Genomic DNA, 20,555 nt, shown 5'->3' with positions numbered 1-20,555 from the left:
GTCCACAATTGAAGAGCCGGATAAAGGGAAACATGAAGAGATGTAATTTCATGGATGTTAAAATCCAGAACGAAATTTCGAAACCATCGGCCAAGCTCAAAACCCTCCTTTGTACTCTATCGTGTCTGATGGTTCCCGTGATGTGAATGACGAAGAACAATTAAGTATTTGTGCCAGGTGAGTTGATGATCTCTGTTCTCGTGAAAGTTTTCTTGTGTTCTACAGTATATCAAAAAACTACTGGTGAGTTTATAGCTTCAATGAGATGGTGAAACTCCAGCTTTCTATTGCTCAACTCAGTGGACAAGTTTATGATGGCTCTGGAAATACGAGTGATGGCTCTGGAATTATTGTTCCATCTATTATATGTAAACAGCAACTTCTTGTCTTGTACGTACATTGTGAAGCTCAAAGTATTAATCTTGTGATTAAGGATGCCTATAGTGTGTCAGAAGTAGTGAGAAACTTTTTGCAGTGGGTGCACGAACTATGAGTACTGTTTTCGCAGTCACTTTCAGTGAGGTCACGATTTTCTGCTCTAATCGAGGCTAATGCTGGTGGTCCCGTCTTGAACATTGTAAACATTAAATCCTTGTATCCCACTAGGTTAATTTGTAGACTTAGTCTAATAACGGGAGTTGTTTAACATTATGAAGACATTCTCTGTACGTTGGAAAAGATGAAGACTGACGGAATTGTCAACACATCTTCAGGATCAGCAGCTGGGCTTTTGCGGCTGTTTGAAGAAGGATCTACGTTTCTTGGGCTCATATGGCTAGAGATATTATCAGAGGTTGGAGCTTTATAACAGGACACTTAAAGACCGAATTTCAGTGTCAAAATGGGAAACAACACAAATCATAAATGAAAACATGAACTTGAATAGTATGCTTAGTCACTGATCATAAGTTCATTGTACTGTCATGAAACCTACAAATTAATATCATCGCCCTGGAAATCCCATTAATTATAATAAATATTGTCAACAGTACCATAAATAGGATTTTTTTCTGTCGCTGGAATAGAACCTGTCATCACCATTGATAGGATTTATCTATCCTAAATTGCGGCACTTTAATTCATGTTACGTGACATTTTAAAAATTAAGGGCGGGGGGTGCAATGACATCAGCCTTTCTTTAAATTTGGCCCACAATGTTGAGTAAAGGGTACTGTCCCCCAGAAAATTTTTGGTGGGCACGCCTATGGGTATATATATATATTAATAAGATCTTTTGCTCTTCTGGCGCTTCTCATATAGGAATGACCAAAAGAAACATTGGAAATAGATCAAAGAAACATATTAGAGAGTCTTCTGAGAATAAAGAAGATGTCTCAGGGTTGTCAGAACATCTTCAAACTACAAAACATACAGTTGAAAAGGTAGAAAATTTACATAGGATCATTACTAATATTGAAAGAAACGTATTTAAAGCTTAAGATAAATCCCGTTATTGAACACTGAAAAAGAAAACTCGGAGAAGGACTGGGATACGATCATTAGCAACTACGATACTAAGAAAACAAAATTTAAGACTGCAAGTACTTTATTAAAATACATTTTCCAAGCCATACAAAAATTACAGATTTTGCTGAATTTAAACATAAATCCACAATAGTGTTTAATTTGACAGCATTGTCTGTACAGATATGTAAACGTCTGTTAGTTGGAAATATATGCAACGTAGAGGATTATAGGATAAGATTCCGTAAAGAAAGAAAAAAAAAAAAATTTTGATTAGTTGTTAGCTGACTAACATAATTTGTACTACATGGAAAAAATGTATATACACATACTTATGATGTTACAAGAAACTATGTGGAAACCTGCATAGAAGAAACTCGTGAGCCTAAACTCTGACGAAGTGCCTCTGAAAGCACTTGAAATAGGTTAAAAGGAACATTATGAAATGAATGTTTAATTACTCTTAGTTACCTACAGAAAACAAATAAAGCAATATAATAGGTACAAATTTGTTGATGCTGAGTGCACTTACACTAACTTAAAAAGGCGGAGTGGAGGGGAATGCACACATAGGGTAGCCCTCAAATACAGAGGGCTATTAAAACACATTACGCCACGGTTTTAAAAATTGAAGATTTACACAGAAGCCGAAGCTTTAAGTATGTGAAGATCCTGTGCTGAATATTTCTAAGCTTTTACAGTCCTTAGTAATGGATACTCGATAAAATATCCGAAATATTGGATAATTTCCTTAGGAATATAGAAACTTGTTTTATCTACTCTTTCATTTTACTATTGATATTCGCAGTATATTTTTAGAGTATTTATTTTGGGAAAATTTTTCTCTTTGCAATCAAAATGTTCACACATGTTATAACATACACACACAAGTTTGTAACCTTTTACTGTACTGCATTAAAATTGGTGTGAATTTAGATCATTTTTATTATTTCATTAATTCTTCATAAATTTTCAGCTTACCATTTTTACAATTATGTATCTCCCATTACTTTTAATAATAACTACTCATAGAAGCTTATCTTCATTCCGGACCGATGTAGAAAGTATATATATATATATATATATATATATATATATATATATATATATATATATATATATATATATAGTTAATTATTGTCTATGGTTGTAAAGGAAAAATGACTTTTATTTATTTATTTATTTCAGGTGAACTCATTACGTCGCCAACTACGCAACCGTTCTGCTTTGCTTGGAGACGGGGTGTCCAGAGCTTTCTTAAGAGCTTTAGTTCAGTTGATTGGAGGCTATCGAGATGCCCTTCGCTTCAGACAAGGAGAAAAAATCTCGTTCGATCGAGAAGCATTTATTGAATCACGATCGTCCGCGATGCAGCCGTTCTTGAGGAAGATGTTACAGTTACAAATATTTCAGCAGGTAACATATCTGATCTGTTTCCATTTTACGTATTTCTTTGTGTCTTCGTCTATTTGAAATGAAAGAATCTTGTTTTCGTAGAGAGAGAACTTTCTGCGGAAAAAATAACGATAATCCTTACTAACAGAACGTGAGGAACATCACTCACCTGCATGTTCCTGTAACGACCAAATGAATGATATGTATTAAATATATATATTTTCTTGATTGGTTGAAAGTTTAGCGTCCTGTTCAGTACCGAGGTTGTATGAGACGTGGATCTACTACTTAACTTGAAATCCGAACTACGTGAGCTCCCACTGGGAGGAATATTTCCTCAAATATTCTTCATCAGTAGTACTATGATTTTATTCGATTTTGTGAAGGGGCCTAGTCACATTTTACGTTGAATCATGTAAACATTACTAATTTACGTACTTACTTAAGCCGTCCTCTACTATCTTCCGGTGTAGAGGGGTTTCCAGAGAGCTTTGCAATCATCTCTGTTTCATGCTGTTGTATGCACCATCCTCAGGGTTCATACACTACCTGGAAAACCTGAAACACCTGGAAATCTCAGGGAAATTGATTTTGGAAGAAAAAATCCTGGATAATTCAGGGAAATCGATCATATCTAGTAAAAAACCTGGAAATATCAGATAAATTGAGTTCAATATTTTTGTATATTTTGAATATGTTCAAGTATAGAACAAAGTTTAGGATATTTTAAATTTTATTTATTTTCTTGTGATTCAGTATTTAATTGCAATCGTTCATTGGGGAGAAGGGTGGCCATTCTTAAGTATATAGATATATTATTCTTAAAATTTATGTGTTCTCTTACTGTTAGTGTCTTCCACTATACCTGGAAATTGCAAAATTAATATCTGGAAAACCTGGAAAATTCAGGGAAATTGAGTTCAATATTTTTGTATGAACCCTGATCTTCCATGAAACTTTTTTGTTCATTGCGATTTCTTGAATACCTTGCAGCCATGTTTTCTTCGGTGTTTCTTTTGGTTTCTTTCGTATAACTTTCGCCTGATATACTTATTTTAGTATTCTCTTTTCATCCATTCTTGTTAAATGACCAAACCACCTCAACCTTATCTTCTGTATTTCATCTTCCTATGCAGCTACTTTCAGCATTTCTCTTATTTTGACATTTCTTATCTTGTCTCTTCTGGTTTTGCCCTCTTATTTTTTTGCAAAAACCTCATTTCCGTTGCTTGTAGTTTCTTTTGTTGGTTTGTACTTAAGGTCCAAGATTTGGTTTGTACTTAAGGTCCAAGATTCACAAAAATATCTTACTATTGGCTTATATATCGTTTTGAATACTTTTATTTTTGTTCTTTTTGTTATTTCCTTTTTGTGCAGGAGCTATGTCTTTAACCCATTAAAACATCTTCCTGCAGCTACTACTTTATTAGAAATTCTGTATCTATTTCTCCTTCTTTATTTATCCAGGTTCTTAGGTATTTGAAATTATTTACTAGTTCTATTGTTTCATTCCTGATTTTGATATGGTGCTTTTTGTCTTTAAAAATTATCATCAATTTTGTTTTGCTTTTGTTTATTTTTAAATTTCTCTTTTGCAACTGTTCTTCCCACAGCTTTAAGTTATAGTTCAAATTTTCTTCTGATTTGGTTATTAGAACAATATCGCCTGCAAATGCAAATTCTGCGATTTTTATTGGTTTAATTTTCCAAAAACCTACTTCGTACCATTTATTCTTCTTGCGGCATTCTTTTGTAACGTACCGGTTTACTGATAACGATACATTGATATTTTGTTTTATTTGTTGTCTGTGTTATTGGCCCCCCGTATAGTTCATTAGTGCAGCGTCGATGCCGTTAATAAGTTCATAACAGTGATATTGGTTGTTAGGTTAATTTTCCATTAATTTTTCCTTGGATTCATTATATATGTTTTTGTGTTGCTATTCTTAACCTAAGCCGTAGGCAATTTTTGATTTAATAGTGTTCGTGTGAAAGTAAATCAACCAATATGCGTGATGTCACTTTCGTAAACTTTAGTATAAGATTACCGCGATAATATTGATATTGGCAAGTTATACTAGATCTGAAACATCAAAATAGTGCAAATTTGCAAATATGACTGACATAAGATGTAAATACTAAATTTGTAGATTCAATCACGTACACTGTGAAGTTTTGTAATATTCCAATGCTTACAAGAATTTGCGGTTGCGATTAATGCTATGAGTGTGCATCTTCTTCGTATTGATAACAAGTAATACGCTACTCTTTTGTTTAAAACAAATTATGTCTGTTGTTACCAGACCCAAATAAGCGAGTGAAATGTAATTATTCTAAACGTAATTTGGAACTTAAAATTTAGTTTAAAAAAAAAGTATAGGATGTAATTTTAATAATAATATTAGGATATGCATGGTTACAATAGTGAATAATTTGTAGGTGTTTTAAAATTATTACTATACATAGTTACCGTGTACGAGTAGTTATGTCATATAGAAGAAGGAAGGAAACGATATAGTTAACAGCGGTGGCTGGAGCCTCCTGTAATTTGAAAAATTAAAGCAGAAAAATCACTACATTAGGAAATAAACTTATGGCTAAATTGATATTTAGGCTGAACCTTGGTTGTATTTGGTGTTCGAGGTCGTCTCCATAAAAATTTCGTTTAACCTTTTTCGGATGCCACCGAGGAAACATTGTATCTTCTAGTCAGCCATGTTGATGGGGACGAAGACTGAGCAGTGGTAAAAGTCCAGACAGGAGGGTGTCCAAAACTGAAGTGATGACTTCCAGAGTTGGAACCTCGCAATGTCCGGAATCTTACACCTGTTTTTAAACTTTCTGCAGTCCAGGTAATCCCAAGAATTTCTAAATTTTTATTTATCAGGGGTTGAAGTTGTCAGGCCAAGATGGCCTCGATTGAGCTACAATCCTAACGTTACCCTGATGACATAGTGTATGGGCATTAACTGTGACGATAATCTCAGCTTAAATATGCAAATGTCTCATATTAATATGTCTAGCTAAATTAGTGTTGCGTCACGCATCTTGTCCATCTCCTATAAATGTCTCCACTTTACTATTCCTTTCTAAAGAATGAAATCCATTGTTACAGTTTATAATGTTTGGACTTAATATAATGTCAGCTTCGAACAAAATTTTTTTCCGCTATCAGTATTCTTACTAGTCAGAATTCAATGTCGTTTATTACCGTCACATTGGGAAACAGTTCTTATTATATAAACGTCTAAAGAAATCCTAGCCTCATGTATTCGTTTAATGGTAATTCAGCTTCAGTTTGCTGCCTTTCCTATAATAAGACCAACTCATAATTATTATTCTGGTCGGAATGAGAATCAACTTTCATGAATGTTTAATAATGTTATGTATGTATCATAATTAACCTGCACGAGTACACAGTATATGGACTATATAGTCAACTTAACCGAATTATTTTACATTTAGAATTTAACAAAAAGGAAATTTATAAACGGACATACATAATATAAAAATGTAAATTAAATGACAAACCAAAGAACATAAAATAAATTAGACATGCAAAACATTAAAAGAAAAATCCTCAACCTGTCATAGATAAAAAGTTAACCGAAATATACAAAATGATGTACAAAGAATCAATGCGTTACATAATATACGAAATTCCAGGCAACACTGTGCTGTGCAATGTGATATAATTGAACCTTCATATAGCAGTACTTGATGGTAGATGTGGCTAGCGTGGAACGGATTAACTATTTAAGATAAAAAACTTCTTCCATAATAGGAGCAGAGGGGAATGATTTAAAAATACAAGCTGCGTTTCCACGCTGAATTGCTAAACTGAGTCTCTGTATTAAAAATTGTTTGCTCCGCGGATCTCCTGTTTTCGCAACCAACTGTGAACCTATTTGTTTCACTAGATTCTTTGCCTCTTTGCTGAAAACACCCATTGTTTCAACAGCAAAGGGAATGAAAAAATGGTCTTCTTTTAAGCATTTATATTTTAAATGTTTTCGTCTGCACGCTGTTTCTGCCGCACTCCCAGCTTCCTTAGATGTTGATACGATATGAGAAGCTGCAAAAGTATCAACACAAGTGACATCCCATACTAGACATTGCCCATTTTCCCAGGGAATTAACGTGATGCCATCTGGTCTTTTCCCATCATCCCTTGATAAACCTGATGGTTCTAAAATTGAAGGCACGTCTATGCTTCTTCATTAAAGATTAAAGGATGGTGCTAATCAAGAATATAAACATTTTGTCTCCCAACTGTAGGTTGTGATAGGTAGTTTGCTAAAAATGCGTTCCCTTGTGATGCCCATAGTCAGTTAGATTTTTTTTTTTTTCATTTGTAGTTTCATTTCATATGTATATAGTCCATGAATCATCATCGAGAAGTAGTTATAGTGCAAGGGTATTTTCTTTCATGGCTAGGTGTAATAGCCGGAGATGCTTAGTATGTGCTACTGCTTTGAAACTAATTTATCAAGATGCTAGATTGTAGCAATACATGCATCCGATATACTCAATGCATAGGTGACTAGTGGTTAGTTTTCTTTTGTATTTATTCATTATTTTGGGACGCATATTATACCAGTTATACCTTGTCTGACTCCTGTTGTAGTGCAAAATTCTTTGGATGTTTTATTATTACAAGTCCTCACGTAGTTCCTTTTTGTCTATAATAACTCTGAATCACATTTGCTAACTTACTATTTACTTTCCTGTTTTAGAGGCTTTTTCATATTTCTTCTCTTCTGACAGTGTCAAATGTTTTCGTTAGATCTATGAAGCAAAGACGGATTTCTTTATTTTGATTTATTCCTTTTCCTATGATTTGTCTCAGCGTAAAGATTTGATCTTGGGTGCTTCCGTTTGGTCTAAATCCACTTTGAGAATCTTCTAAATGCGGTTCAATTTCCTTCCTTAGTTTTTCATCAAGAACCCTTGCAAAGATTTTAGCTACTGTACTCACGAGCAAAGTCCCTCTGTAGTTATTTCAGTCTTTGTTATTTCCTTTTTAGCAGAATTTTTCTTCCAAACGTTCCTAGATGCTTTATCATTTCTGGAGCAATTCCGTCATGTCCTGATGCTCTTCCGGCTTTCATTTTCGTTATTGCTGTCTCTATTCTTCTTGTTGGATGTCAGTATCCGTTTCTTCTGTTTTCTATCTGTCGTCATCTTGTGTCTGTTTCGCGTTTCCTCTGTGCGCATTTTTCCTTAATCGTTGCTTTATATTTTCGATTCTTATATTTCCTTACTGTATTGGGTCCTCTTTCTTTTTCAATGTTTCTTCAAAGTATTCTCCCCATCTTTTTATTATCTCCTCCTCCTTAACCAATACTTTCCCCTCTTTATCATGTATTATTTTAATTATTGGTTCTTTTTGTACTTTTTTCATAGATTTAGTGCACCATAGAATAGCTTTACATTTCCTTGATAATTCACCTGTAACCTTTCCCGGTCTTCCCAAACTTCCTTTTTACTTTTTATTACTAGATCCTTTAACTTTTTTCTCTGTTCTTTGTATCTTTCATAGTCTTTCTCCGTTTTCGTTGATAGTTTTTCCATCTCCTCTTCTTCTCTTTAACTTCCTCTTGGATTTCTACATTCCACCATGCTGTTCTTTTAATTTGTGATCCCGCAATTTCAATTTCCTGCATTCGTGCTCTGCCTTCTTTATGACTGTTATTTTAAACTGCTTCCAAAGTTCTTCTACATCCTCTGTTTCTTCCTTTTGTAGTAACCTTTCGAACACTTCTGTTTCTTGTGTGTGTGCTCTTCTAGGGTCTTCTGACAATTTCTTAATCTTTAGTTTCTCAGTAACTTCCCACTGGTTGGTTTTATTGAATCTTCTCTAGTAACTGTTAATTCTATTGCTAAAAGATAATGATCACTCCGTATTTCTGGTCCTCTCATGAGTCTTACATCCTTGATTTCTTTCCATAAGTACTAATATGTAATCTATTATAGACTTCTCTTCCTTTGATGGCCCTTCTCTTGTATATAGATGAATATTCGTGTGTTTAAATTTTGTATTTGATGTTGTTAGGTTGTTTTCGACGCAAACCTTATGATTCTTGTTGTATTGTTTAGTATTGTTTCACCATATTGCCCTGATAGCTCATTATAATTTTATAGGGAATTAATGCCTAACCCTCCTTTTTTATCCGGGCGTGGGACCGACAATGGCGGAGTTACCATGTAAACATATACGTCTGCTTAAGTGTGGTAACGAAATCACTTATTATAAGGAAGAACGAAGATAACTTATTAACACACAATAAAATTAAAAACATACACCTTAACTCAACACTCTAATGGTTGGTTCATGGATTAAATTGGAGTTTACCGTCTCGTTCAGCACGGAGACTATGCGAGACGTGTACCTACAGCTCAACGTGAAATCCAAACAGAACCCGGGTCTCCCGCGTCAAAATCCGCGAGGAAGCGCGCAACACCCTAATAAATAATATATTTTGTTCCAGGAACTCCATGGAATTCATTTTTTTAATATACCACTCCTAAACGATTTTTTAAGGAACAAGCGAATTGGGGAAATTAATTCAATAGGGTGTTGTGTTAAAAAAAAATATATATAAACATAAAAAACGCAATTTGGCGTGTTTTGAGATGTCAATTGGTTATGAAGCCGTACAAGTTACAGCTGTTACAAGCTCTATAATAATAATAATAATAATAATAATAATAATAATAATAATAATAATAATAATAATAATAATAATTCCATTATTATTATTAATTAATTAATTACTTAATTAATTAATTAAAAATACAGTTGATTTCTGTCAATACCAATCTCGAAGAGCAACGAGATGTGCTCAAATTTTTATAGTGAAATTCACGAATGCATGGACCACAACACCACCGCCTAATGGTATAAGTTCTTTGAAGAAGGCCGAGTGAACCGTATCGGTTCATTTCTTTTCTGGTCGAGGGGCCGCGGTGGCTCAGTGGTAGAGCGTTCACCTCTGTTGCTTGGGGTCCCGGGTTCGATCCCAGCCCCCGCCAAGTGAACTTTGTGGTGGACAAACACCGTGTACGTGGGTTTCCTCGGGGTTCTCCCGTTTCCTCCCATTTTCTTCATTCCACAATTTCATTCATTACTCATCATCACCGTCTCCTTTAGCCTAACCGGCATAACCGTGGGACGTAAAACTCAAAGATTTCATTTCATTTTCTTTTCTGGTCGATCTGTGTCTACTATAACACAACCGCTGTCAGATGTATTTGACAAGCAATTCGAAATGATCGACGGATCCAACTGTGAATATTCTCATAGTCATCCGGACATTTTGTACGGTACAGCATGCGATATTGTGGATGACAAATTAGAATTTTGAATCGTAATGCGCCATGGGTGCCGAAGACGAGAAAAAACAAAGAATGTTACCTTGATCTATTTGGTGCGACACTGACAAGGAACATGGTTATCTGGAAAGCATGTAGTAATGGACGATGAGTTTTGTTGTGCTTCTTTACTTCCTAAATGAAATTAAATGTAATTTTTTACTTTAACATCCCACGTTATGCCCTTTAGGTTAAAGGAGACGGATGATTAAGAAAATGAATTTTTATGAAAATAATCTTTGTTTCCTCTCGCTGGGAATCGAACCCAGAATCACGTGCACCAAAAGCACACACACCAGCCACTAGATCAGCGGGGAGAGCTTTTTACTTTCTAAAGAAAGCTGTTCTGTATGGTATGGAAACATTACGATCCCTTGTCCTCTTAAGAAATTCAGCCACTCACACAATCCTATTGGCTGTTTCGAGACTTACAAAGTATTATTGGATAATACGTCCATCTGGGACCACTGTGACTACAACCACTAGCTAGTAGACTAGGAAAGTTGCGCCATGCTCTTCGTAGTGTATGTTACAATAGACATTTAAATATTATTAATTGTCTGTCTACTGTAGATAATCGTGAGATGCTAAATTAAAGGTTTTGTTTCATTTCCAGGGTTCCTGCATTCTGGAAAAATAGGGAATGTCGGCGAAATGAAAACATGTTAGGGAAATCATACATTTTGCGTGAAATGTCATGGAAAGTCAGGGAACGTAAATTTGCAAGTGTAACATTTTTTTTTTCAATCTAACATTGTTTCCTCTCCATCAGTTGCACTATATATATATATATATATATATATATATAAAAAGAGAGAGAGGGTAATTAATCATGTAAAACCAGAGATCGAAGTATGGCTTGTCATCTTCGTAAACATCGGTTTTAAGACAGAAAAACTGCTAAAAGAACTTAAAGCAGCAGATAAAAGTAAACTAGCTTTCAGACTTGACTATTGAAACTTTTTGCTGGGCATGAAGATGATAATTGTAGAAGGGAGCTCTCTGAAGTACAACTAGTACGTGCTCCGTCAGCTTTAGACCCCAGACTACAAAAGAACAACCCAGAACTTGCTCAGACTAGGATGAAACGCATCCTACAGACTGCATGAACATAACAGAATATCTGATTCTGTAGCTGAGAAAGCAAAGTGTCAATTTGTCTTTTTGTAATGAAGTTCAGGGGTCTCCACTTTAGAGAATACGAAGAGAAGATGGGCAGCATCAGGCTAGATGACTTGTTTGCAAAGGTTATGTCCAAGAGACAAGAATTCTGATTTATGGAGTGTTGTGAAAATGTTTAATTTCATCCCACGGCAATGTCTCAGTGGAGGGCGGGTTCTTAGTCAATAAGACACTTATTGTAGAAAACCAAATTGAAGATTCTCTGGCAGCACAGAGGCGGGGACAGATGCAATTATGTACTATGGAGGTGTACAATCTATTCTTGTTAATCGAAGAATGCTTCTCTCAGTTCGTTCAGCTCTATGTTGAATACCTTAAACAGAAATGAATCAAAAGTGCAGAGGAAAATAAAATCAAAGGTGAAAAAATAAAATTATACATTTACCACATTGACTTGATCCCTAGTCTTCTGTTGCAAATGCTGCTATCGGCTGAAGGAATTCCACTCGCTTTCTCTCGCTTGGCAACAGCTGAACCCTTATTGGCTCAACGCGAGAGTGTGAGCTTTATTTCGCATTTTTGCCACGGCTGAAGACATTTTGGCAGCACAATAAGTGCTGAAGTTAAGAAATTGGAAGCAAAGAAGAGATAAATGGAATTATGTTACAAACAAGAACAAGGCGCTCTCGTAGAACAACGATGGGTATCTGGACAAAGGTGATATGTCCATTTTTCTTCGAAAATCAGATTTTGACTGATATAGATAATGTCCGAAGTGTTTTTGCATTTCTAGCACATTACATAAAACAAAAGAACCTCCAGCAAATATTCCATTAACAAAAACAAAGTTTTGCATCAACCTCTGATTTATGAGATGCCTTGAATTTTGTGTCCTGCAAAAATCAAAGCACGGACATGTCACCTTTGTCAAAATACCCATCGAAATTCAAGAACTGAAAGCAAAACAACATTCTGTTTAAAAATAATAGAATCAGTCCAAACTTTGTTTTTTTGCAAAGACAGCTAAAGCAATTATCTCAGCAGAGTTCTTAATAGAGTATGGAAATGTGAGGATTAACATGTCTGAGAGTTGGCAACATTAGGACTGAGTGTGTTCACCTTTGGTTCATGGGGTCCTTGGTTCGATTTCAGCTCGCGCCAGCTGAACTTTCTGGTGGACAAACACCGTGTGCGTGGGTTTTCTCGGGGTTCTCCCGTTTCATCGCACTTTCTTAATTTCACCATTGCGTTCATTTTTTATCACCGTCTCCTTTAGCCTAGACGGCATAACCGTGGAACGTAGAACTTACAAGTTTTTATTTCATTTCATTTTAGGATTGATAGAATAGGTCTTAGGGAGAGTTAGCAATATATTCTTGACTGCATGTTATATTGCTTTTTATTGTTTTTTTCAAGCAAAAAAATCTAATTTGCAATGTCAAGGTATCTGGTACTGTATCATACATTTGTTATTATATACTTACCTGATACATTTTGTGTAAATAATAATTACTCATATTGAACATGACAAATATGTAAATGGTAATTAAAGGAGTGTATTGGACGGGCATGGGGATGGAGGAGGCGGTTAAAAAAAGTGGATGATAGAACTTACCCCATATCTTTCCACTTATATTCAAGAATTTATGTCAGGGAAATCGATCTTCACTTTTTTGAGGGAACTCTGATTTTAAATGTTAAGAATTCTTTACGGGAATGTGTGCTTGCCGCATATTGCTCAACACACTCGTACCAGAACTGCTCAGTCTAAGTGAGTAGTGCTCCTGAACTTGGTTCCATCAGACTTTCATGTCTTTGGTCCCCTGTTAACGGTTCTGTTCGGCTGAACAAGTTTAATTCGTCGTTCGCACGGCATTCATATACTTTCAGAAAACTGGCAACAGTCGCAGCCAGCTAGAGCTTTATTTAAATCAGGAAAGGGGAGTAAGTTCGAAGGGACTAGATCTAATGAATAGGGTGAGTGAGGAACGAATTGAAGGGGTGAATTCCAAAAGAGCCTAAGTCAATTTTTGTCAATTTTAAAATATTGGTTTTATTAAGTTCCATTTTAGTATCTCCGTATATTGAACTAGGTTTTATGCCAAAACTCCATAAATCAAATTAATTGTAGGCAAAAGAAAACAGTGGTGTTTTCCAAAATGTTCTTAGTCAACAGTATTCTCTGAAGTTATTTTCTGACTCATACCTACAAACACTTATAAAACTTTTGCTATAGATGATAATTTCACCGTTATCTTACGAAAAGTAGGTAATTACAATTTTCCTTTATGTAGAAAGAATGATAGGAGAACAATATAAAGAAATGCAGAGATCTTATTAAACGTTTGCACGGACATGGGTTTAGAAGTAAATGCAGAGAAAACTAAATACATGGAAGTGCGTCGGGACCGGAATACAGCAAATTATGGATGCGTTAAAATGTTAAATAATACTTTTGATAAAGTGGATAGTTTCAAATATCTAGGATCAATATTAACAGAAGAAAATCATATTCACGGAGAAATGTCGACTAAAAGCAGGGAATTCGTGTTACTATTCGGTTCAAAATCTCTTGTTGTCGCGAATTCTGTCGAGGAATTTGAAGCTTAAAATATACAAAACGATAATCATGCCTGTTGTTCTGTATGGTTGCGAAACATGGTCACTTACTCTGGGGGAAGAACATAGATTGAAAGTATTTGAGAACAAGATCCTGAGACGAATATTCGGACCCAAGAGGAACGAGAATGGGGAATGGCGGAAACTTCATAACGAGGAACTACATAATTTATATGGTTTACCCAACATTGTTAGGGTCGTCAAGTCTAGGAGGCTTAGGTGGGCGGGTTATGTAGCTAGGATGGAAGAAAGTAGAAACGCTTTCAAAGTCTTGACTGGAAGACCAATCGGAAAACAACCATTAGGAAGACCTAGGCGCAGATGGGAGGACAATATTAAGATGGATCTCGCAGAGATTGGAATACAAAGTAGAAACTGGTTGCAGTTAGCAAAGGATAGAAGTCAGTGGAGAGCTTTTGTGAACGCGGCATTGAACCTTCGGGTTCCATGGGCCATAGAGTGAGTGGGTTAGTTAGTTAGTAGATTACTTTCCTTTCACAGAAATTGAATGATAGAAACACAAAAAAATCGTCTCCTGAAAAACTTACTTTTTTGATTTAGGCTCTTTTGGAATTGAGCTCTTCAATTGGAATCCGTAATCCTGGGTTGATATCATTGGCAATCGTTGTGTTGTGAGCAGGAACATTGTCTTTGTGGACATTTGGATCCATTTTTTTTCTTCTTCGGATTTTTCTCTAAGAAGTTTAGAGTGATAGTCCGTAATAAGCATGACCCCTCTTAAGGTTTTCATTCAACTTCAGATCTCGAGAATTAGAAATGAACAAGCCACTACGTTTTCAAGTGAGGGCTTACTTTGACCTTCTTACTAGATAGACTGATACATCTTTAATTTTTATTGCTGTTCTGTTTCAGACCAATAGTAATGTATCCAGCTCATCCACAGTAACGAATCGAATAAGAAAATGGCCCTTATTAGCGCACCTCAGTTCAAATCGTTCAATAATATTGCATGCCATTTGCATTTCTGCTCAAAGATCAGAAGACATCGGTTCAATTGACCAAAAATTCTTAAAAATCCAGCACTTCGTGATAATATAAACTGTTCGGTCCTGTGAGATATTCAGTCTGCTCTTTGACGTGTAGACAAAATACAATTTTGCATGATCATATCTGTGACAAAGTCAACCATTTCCCTTCATAGTGGCAGTTGATGATATTCCTAACATCAACTTATTTCCAACACGAGCTAAGTGGTTGGCTGTCACATGTGAAGGGGCAGTATGACGTAATGTTTTCAGTATATTTTGGTGGATTTCAGACGGTGACATTCCTTTCAGATGAAAATATTTTATTACAGTGTTTATATTCCAAATTTCCCACTCTCAACACACCTTATTTAATTTCAAGTACCTGCCAAAACACAAAGGACTTTCAGAAACATGAAACATACACACACTTAATGATGATGATGATGAAATATGAACATGATCAATGATAATAAGCAAAGGCATATTATAAAATAATATATAATTTGGCTTTGTCTACCTACCTACCTATTTTCTGGATTGGGCTTGAAACCATTCAGCAACTTCGCGCATATTGAAAGTAGTGCTACACAGGGACATATATCTCGGTTGTAATGAATGACAAAATGACATTTAATTTGATTTTATATATATATATATAATGTTTGTTTTGTTAATATGCATAACTTTTGACAACCAAAATAGTGTGCATTACTTTTCGATTTTTCTTCGGTGTTCGAAAACGAAGTCGTCGTGACGTGATCAATGTAGACTAGAATTATATCTTCATATATATATTGAAATGTATTGATAAAGGTCAATTTCAATGTAGGAATATACAGAAGGTCATTTAATCCTTATGGTAGTGAATCGCACCCGCCTGTCTTAGGCTGTAAAACGCTTTTTTCATCGATTATGTTCAATATGATGGCTCTGGAAATGAACTTAGGGTTACGATTGCGAGACATTGGAGTTTCTATTGAAGAAGGCTTCTGTTCAGCACAGACTGATCCAGTTTAGCCACTCATCCTTGCAAACTTTCTAAAGTCTCCTAAGTGTTGTGGCTCGAAATTTTGTGATGTTTCGTTTGAATAAGCCAAAGGCACAAAAGTCCATAGTTGATGAATCTAGTGAGTTATCAGGGATGTGTCTAAATGGGTTAACCTTGATAGCTGTTACTATTCTACACGAGCTATGTAGGTCACCTTTGTTTTGATGGTGTGACTGCTAACCTTGTCTTCGTGGATGTCAACTGTGGTGCTCTCACTGTCATGCAAAACAAGAGTATGGGATCTAAGACGTGTTGTAGATAGTAAACAGCATTTACCTTCACATTAGATGTCACTTTGTGTATAAGAAGCTTCCCCTTGGTATAGAAACCCTCTTGCATGTATGAATCCACTGTACGTGTTCCCTTTCTATCGATAGAACGGTAATAAATTGCACATATTTGCTTAGGCCTCATCAAATAGACCCATACTTCATCTAGGATTATGACATAACGCCATTCATCACCCGCTAGATAGTGTGCCTTTGGCCTATTAAAACGGACATCACAAGACATCGAGGTCACAACATTTGAGAAACAGTAGAAAATATGGACGAACAAGAGCCACATGAGCTAGGATCGAACGAGGAACACTTCGCGTAAGGGAAGAATGCTCTACCTATATGCATCATGTATAAATGTAAAGCTCATTAAGAACAGAATTACTATTGTGCTGCTTTTCAGTACATGATGTTATTTTCAATGTTCACAGTTTATTGAAGAAAGATTAGAAATGTTGAACTCAGGATTGGGATTTTCGGATGAGTTTGAGTTGGAAGCTTGCAACTATTCCGACAAATCAAGTTCAAAACTGAAACAACAGTATAAGGAATGGGCATCAACTATGAAGAAAGAAGGCAGTGCATTCTTCAAAAATGTTAAGAGTAAGGTAAGAAAGTCTGTAGTGTAAGGTGGGCTTTTAAACTTGGGTGTCAGTATGTATATTTGTATTTATGTAAATAAGCTTCAGATGTATTTGCCCTTTAATTGCTTTGAATAAGGCGTTGCATTAAAGATTAACGCAGGCTGCTTGTATTTGCTTTGTAGTAACTTCTAAAAATCAAAAGAAAGTAGCATTTCTTTCTTGCAAAGTTTTTGTATAGTACTAGTGGTTGCGGTTGGTGCTTCTGTACAGTGTAGGAGCAAATATACCTGTTGAGGTGCAGTTTATCTAAAATAGCTGCTCTTAGAAGATATCGAGTGTAATCTTTTTGTTAAATTGAAACACTTTACTAGTATAAGCCCCTACCTCAAGTATGTGTTAATAGATTATAATAGATTATCGTTTAATACTGAAACTAGCTTTCCTTCGATAATTTAATCCTCATACATGACTATAATTAAAACTAGATGATTTGTATAACAGTCTTTAGTTGAATACACAGATTGTCAATTAACATTACACTGGTCACTATGCTTTTTCAGTATATCTAAGTGTCACTGTTCAAAATATATCTGTACCAAAGTTTGGAAAACATTTATTATATGAATCTTACGAAATGAAATTTGTAACAGAAAATGGATCGCAGACATAAGCTCATCGACAAAAGCCTCACCGGCCATAAACTCACCTATATTAATGTAAAAGCGGACAAAAGCTAACCGGACATAAGTTCACCATAAATAATAAAATTGTATTAAAAAATAATAACTAAGATAATGAAATAAATAATGACTACTGCTAATTACACTAAATAACCAGTGGGCGCTACAGAGGGTCTGAAGAACCCCCCCCCCAAAAAAAATCCCTCGAGATGGAAAATCTCTCTCTGTAGAAGCTGAATGAATCACTCCGACGACTTCTGTAAATAATTCTAAACACCTGAACATTTGGAAAACGTGCCGTAATAGTTCCGTACATTATACACACAACAGCATGTCAAACTACTGTGCGAGGAATTATTTATTTTTATTATTATTATTTAATAGATAGTACTCAGTTCATAATACACTGTTTACAATAAACATAATTTAAAGCACACAATTGCAGAATAGCTTTGTTGAAGTAATACATAATGCGGAATTTTAAAGACATAGATTTCCCATGCCCAAATTGCGATGCAATATATATTTTGAATTACAGAATTTGCAACTTCAATTCATAATACACTCTTTACAGTAAACAATTTAAAACACACTATAGCAGCATAACTTTGCCGGAGTAGTATATGATACGGAATTTAAAATACACAAATTGGAATACAGAATATAATTTGAATTACACGATTTGCAACTTCGGAAATTAAAACCTGATATTATGACCAATAGCTCGCAAAACCTCTGGACACCTCTTTTACCATCTCTGATTCTTCAACACAAACAGTAACTTTTGACCTAGTATTCTATGTTCCCTTTTCTGATATCTTGTAGGAAAAGTTCCTAATAGATGCTGCAGAATAATTGTTCTGGATACAACTTCATTGTTTCTAATGTTGCTCAGAGTCTTCCAGAAGGAACGTTGACTTCCATTGACGATATAGGAAAATCCACGACTTCACCCTTCAATTAAATTATTTGTCCTTTCGCTTTCTTTAAGTGTAACTTCGTATAAACTCTGATTTTAAACAAACAAACAAAAAGAGTCGAATTTACTGTACTATAGTATATATTTACATTGCACAGGTATTTTATACTCGCAAGTTGTATAGTGTAGTTGATTAAAAGTACAGTATAGTTCGAGGGGCATACTGAAAGTCGTGAGCAACATTTTTTTCACAACCGTAATCTTTATTTGTAAGTGAAACCAAATATATCATCTCAATTTACAGACCTTTCTTTCACTTTTCCACATATTCTCCGTTTTTTTGCACACGTTTTTCCCCATCGTTCTACAAGTTGGAAAATATACTTGCGATAGAATTCCGTTCCAGCTGCCCGTAGACACTGACGCACTGCTTGTTAAATATCCTCCAGTGTCTCGTAGCGATGGCCTCGCATCTGTTCCTTCACAAAACTGAAAAGATGGTAGTCGGAGGGTGCCATGTCGGAGCTGTAGGGAGGACATGGAAATGTTTCCCACCCAAATCTGATCTGCTTCATAGTGGCACGTGCAGTATGTGAACGCGCATTATCCTGTTGAAGGATGATCTTTCTAGGACGTTTATCACGCAAGGCACGACAGAGCTTCAAAAGTGTCTGGATGTAGCGGGCAGAGTTTATGGTTTGTCCAGGCTCAGGTGTCAACCAGAATGCAACCCTTTGTATTTCAAAAGACGCTCCCCATAACTTTCCCTACCGATTGTAGTGTCTTTGCTTTCTTCTTCGGTGGCGAATTCAAGTGGTGCCATTCCATACTCTGTCGTTTTGTTTCAGGTTTATAATGATGGAACCAACTTTCATCTTCAGTCACAACACTCGTCAAAAAGTCATCACCTTCATGTCGAAATCTCTGAAGAAGGGTGTGGGCGATGGTTAGTCTCTGAGGTTTGTGGTGTTCCGTTGATAAATATGGGATCCAGCGGGCACAAACCTTCCGGTAACCTAAGCTGTGAATCATTTCTTGCACCGCACTATGTTCAACACCAAGTTTTGCAGCGATTTCATTCAGTGATACGCCTATCTCCTGTAATCAGTTCATCAACCCTTACCTTGTTGCATTCCGTGGAGGCAGTTCGAGGGCGCCCGCTGCGAGGCTCATCTTCGATACTCGTGTTTCCATCCTTAAAACGTTTCACCCACTTCCGGCACCCATGCACACATCTCCATAGGCACGCTGCAGTCTGTGGTGAATTTCAGAAGGAGATTGGCCCTCTTTAACAAGGAATTCAATCATAGACGCCGTCGAAATGAAACATCTATGCTCGCCATTTTGGAAATCCTGTATGTGGTCACGTTCTAGCAATAAACAGCGTCAACGTCTGGAAAGAAAGAAAGAAAGGTCTGTAGATTGAGATGATATACTTCGTTTCACTTATAACTAAAGATTACGGTTGTGAAAATATGTTGCTCACTACTTTCAGTATGCCCCTCGTGTTATTTCTCTTTCTTTGATAATGTATAGATTTTATGTTGGAACTTACGGACAATTAAAACTAGGGATGACTTACGTCGGCCTAATTCAAGTAAACACTCTCTTCCTCTTTCAACATCACAAGTTTTTATTATTATTATTTGATGAATCTATAATTTATCGGAGATGAGAGGATGAAGTAGGAAAAGAAGATTTTTTAAAAAGAAATATTCGATCTGGACGCCAATATGGTACCAAACGGGAACTACTTTCACACTGTCACAAAACACAAGCATAAAGTAACTTGGTCTGCGTCTGTAAAAAGATTTTGAGAAACTGATAAAAATTGCTGATTAAATTCTAGGAATATGTCTGCTATTAAAATAATAATTTAAAAAGCACATCTCTTATGTTATTTTTTACTTTCGAACGTCAATATGACATGAGAAAGTATGGAAGTCGTGGGGAAAAAAATGGATTTACACGTGCCATAGCCTGCGTGCCGAAAAAGTAATTTTGTCAGATGCATTTCTTTCCTAATGTATGTATACTCATTTAGAGGCCATACCATTCCATGTACCAGAACCAGATTTTAAAC

General features: G+C 35.7%; 1 protein-coding gene across 2 annotated transcripts in view; it reads left to right on the top strand.

Moving 5' to 3' along the window:
* Positions 1 to 20,555, top strand: part of LOC145690447 (DENN domain-containing protein 1B) — a 94,525-nt gene that overhangs the window by 56,406 nt on the left and 17,564 nt on the right. For both annotated transcript variants that reach the window (XM_081765344.1, XM_081765343.1), the window contains exons 8-9: positions 2,653 to 2,880; positions 16,721 to 16,897. In XM_081765344.1, coding sequence (XP_081621470.1) covers positions 2,653 to 2,880; positions 16,721 to 16,897 — 405 coding nt within the window. The remainder of the gene's footprint in view (positions 1 to 2,652; positions 2,881 to 16,720; positions 16,898 to 20,555) is intronic.

The sequence above is a fragment of the Thermobia domestica genome, chromosome 7, assembly GCF_964235325.1.
Source record: "Thermobia domestica chromosome 7, izTheDome1.hap1.1, whole genome shotgun sequence".
NCBI lineage: Eukaryota > Metazoa > Arthropoda > Insecta > Zygentoma > Lepismatidae > Thermobia > Thermobia domestica.
The sequence above is the reverse complement of the archived record's forward strand: the minus strand, read 5'-3'. Positions and strand labels throughout refer to the sequence as shown.